Source organism: Austrofundulus limnaeus, unplaced genomic scaffold (assembly GCF_001266775.1).
Source record: "Austrofundulus limnaeus strain Quisiro unplaced genomic scaffold, Austrofundulus_limnaeus-1.0 Scaffold320, whole genome shotgun sequence".
Taxonomy (NCBI): domain Eukaryota; kingdom Metazoa; phylum Chordata; class Actinopteri; order Cyprinodontiformes; family Rivulidae; genus Austrofundulus; species Austrofundulus limnaeus.
In genome coordinates this window covers 146130-147902 of record NW_013952722.1, presented here as the reverse complement: position 1 = coordinate 147902, position 1773 = coordinate 146130, and the positions used below count along the sequence as shown (strand labels likewise).

Below are 1773 nucleotides of genomic sequence, written 5' to 3'. Positions count from 1 at the left end.
TTCATTCATTCATTCATTCATTCATTCATTCATTCATTCATTCATTCATTCATTCATTCATTCATTTCAATTTGAATGAATTGGCTCTCCATATGAATGTACCTCTTGTTTAATTTCATAATTTGTTTCTGCAGTACTACAGAAATGTATAAAAATACTGTGCCTTTCGTAGATTTTCCATGATGTGGCCTACAAGGCCAAGGACAGGAACGACCTGGTGGCGGGCATAGATGAGTTTTTGGACCAGGTGACGGTGTTGCCCCCGGGCGAGTGGGACCCTTCCATCAGAATAGAACCTCCTAAGAATGTTCCCTCTCAGGTGAACAGAGATAACAAATCCCAGTGGTTTTCATGTCGTTTTGTTGATGTTTGTCGTTCTTATTTCTGTCCCTGAGGATGTCCACTAACCAACCGTTGATTGACAGTGATCTTTACTCCACAGGAAAAGCGAAAGGTTCCCCCCGTTCCCAACGGAGTGACAGATCTCGGTGAATCTGAGGAGCATGGAGGTCATGGTGGCCCTGAGCTGCAGCGCACTGGGAAGTAAGTGTCGGAGACAAACAGGAAGATACYCTGTGTACACTCTGTGATGGCTCATTTTCTTGTCAACAGTTAGCGGCCTCGCTGGTCCCAAACGGTGTATTTTACTGTCCCAGGAGAAAAAAATAACAGGTTAAAGAAAGCTTCCTCACTCCTCAGCCCAACACAGATCCCTGTGTTTGAATATTCAGAATTAAAATAATAAACAAAAATGAATCACATTTGTTAATATTGCAAACGTGTTACCATCCATTAATCACATGAGCAGAGGTGAGCGTGGTTCTGCTAATGAGATCGATGGATTGATAGATGGCTTTATTGTCTGCTCCATAATAAAACAGAAATGATTTAACACGGCACTAAAAACTAAAAGAAACATGTATCATTAAAAAAACAGTTCAGCCATACCAGCTAATAGCAGAACTATTTTTTGTTTAGCAATTTTAGCTTTTTCACTAACTTCAAAAACTTAGTGAACCAATTATCTTCTACTACCTTTGTCTGCTAACAGCTAACAAGCTAACATCAACAGGTTTGTGTCAGTCCCACCAGTCTGCAGCTGGAAGGAGACAAAGACGTGACCAGAGAGTCATCTTAGCTGTTAGTGTTAGCTTCCACAGGTTTGTTTTATGTCTGATTAGCTTCTGCAAGTATTTTTTTGACATGTTTAGCATTAGAGAAGCTGTACTTTTATTTAGTGGATTATGAGTTAGTGAAGCTAACCTTTTGGTTAGCTGTGCCCACCACTACAGCACGACGGCTCAGTGGTCAGCACCGACGCCTCACAGCAAGAAGGTCCTGGGTTCGATCTCCGGTTCAGACCTGGGGTCTTTCTGAGTGAAGTCTGCATGTTCTCCTCGTGCATGCGTGGGTTTTCTCCGGGTACACTGGTTTCCCCCACCCCTAAAAAACATGTACAACAGGTCGCCTTCAGGCCTCCCTTGAAAAAGAGATCTGAGATCTCAACGGGACTTGCCTGGTTAAAMAACGGTAAATAAAATAAAATGTATGGAGGACCGAAACTGACTCAGTTAGAAATAAAAGCTGAAATATATAAATGGACAGATAAAGAAATAAATACACTCAAAATGCACTCATTAATTTAAAAAGGAGAAATTTATCTCGTGTTTTATAATTTAATTGATCTTTATATTTATTTTTCCAGCATCCAACAAATTACAAATTTTAACACATAACTTAGATTTTACTGTGTTTAAGAGAAATATATATATA

General features: G+C 39.9%; 1 protein-coding gene across 3 annotated transcripts in view; it reads left to right on the top strand.

Annotated features, from left to right (window-relative positions):
• Window positions 1-1773, top strand: part of LOC106527369 (sodium-driven chloride bicarbonate exchanger) — a 50855-nt gene that overhangs the window by 36315 nt on the left and 12767 nt on the right. For all 3 annotated transcript variants that reach the window (XM_014022231.1, XM_014022229.1, XM_014022232.1), the window contains 2 exons: window positions 173-319; window positions 443-543. In XM_014022231.1, coding sequence (XP_013877685.1) covers window positions 173-319; window positions 443-543 — 248 coding nt within the window. The remainder of the gene's footprint in view (window positions 1-172; window positions 320-442; window positions 544-1773) is intronic.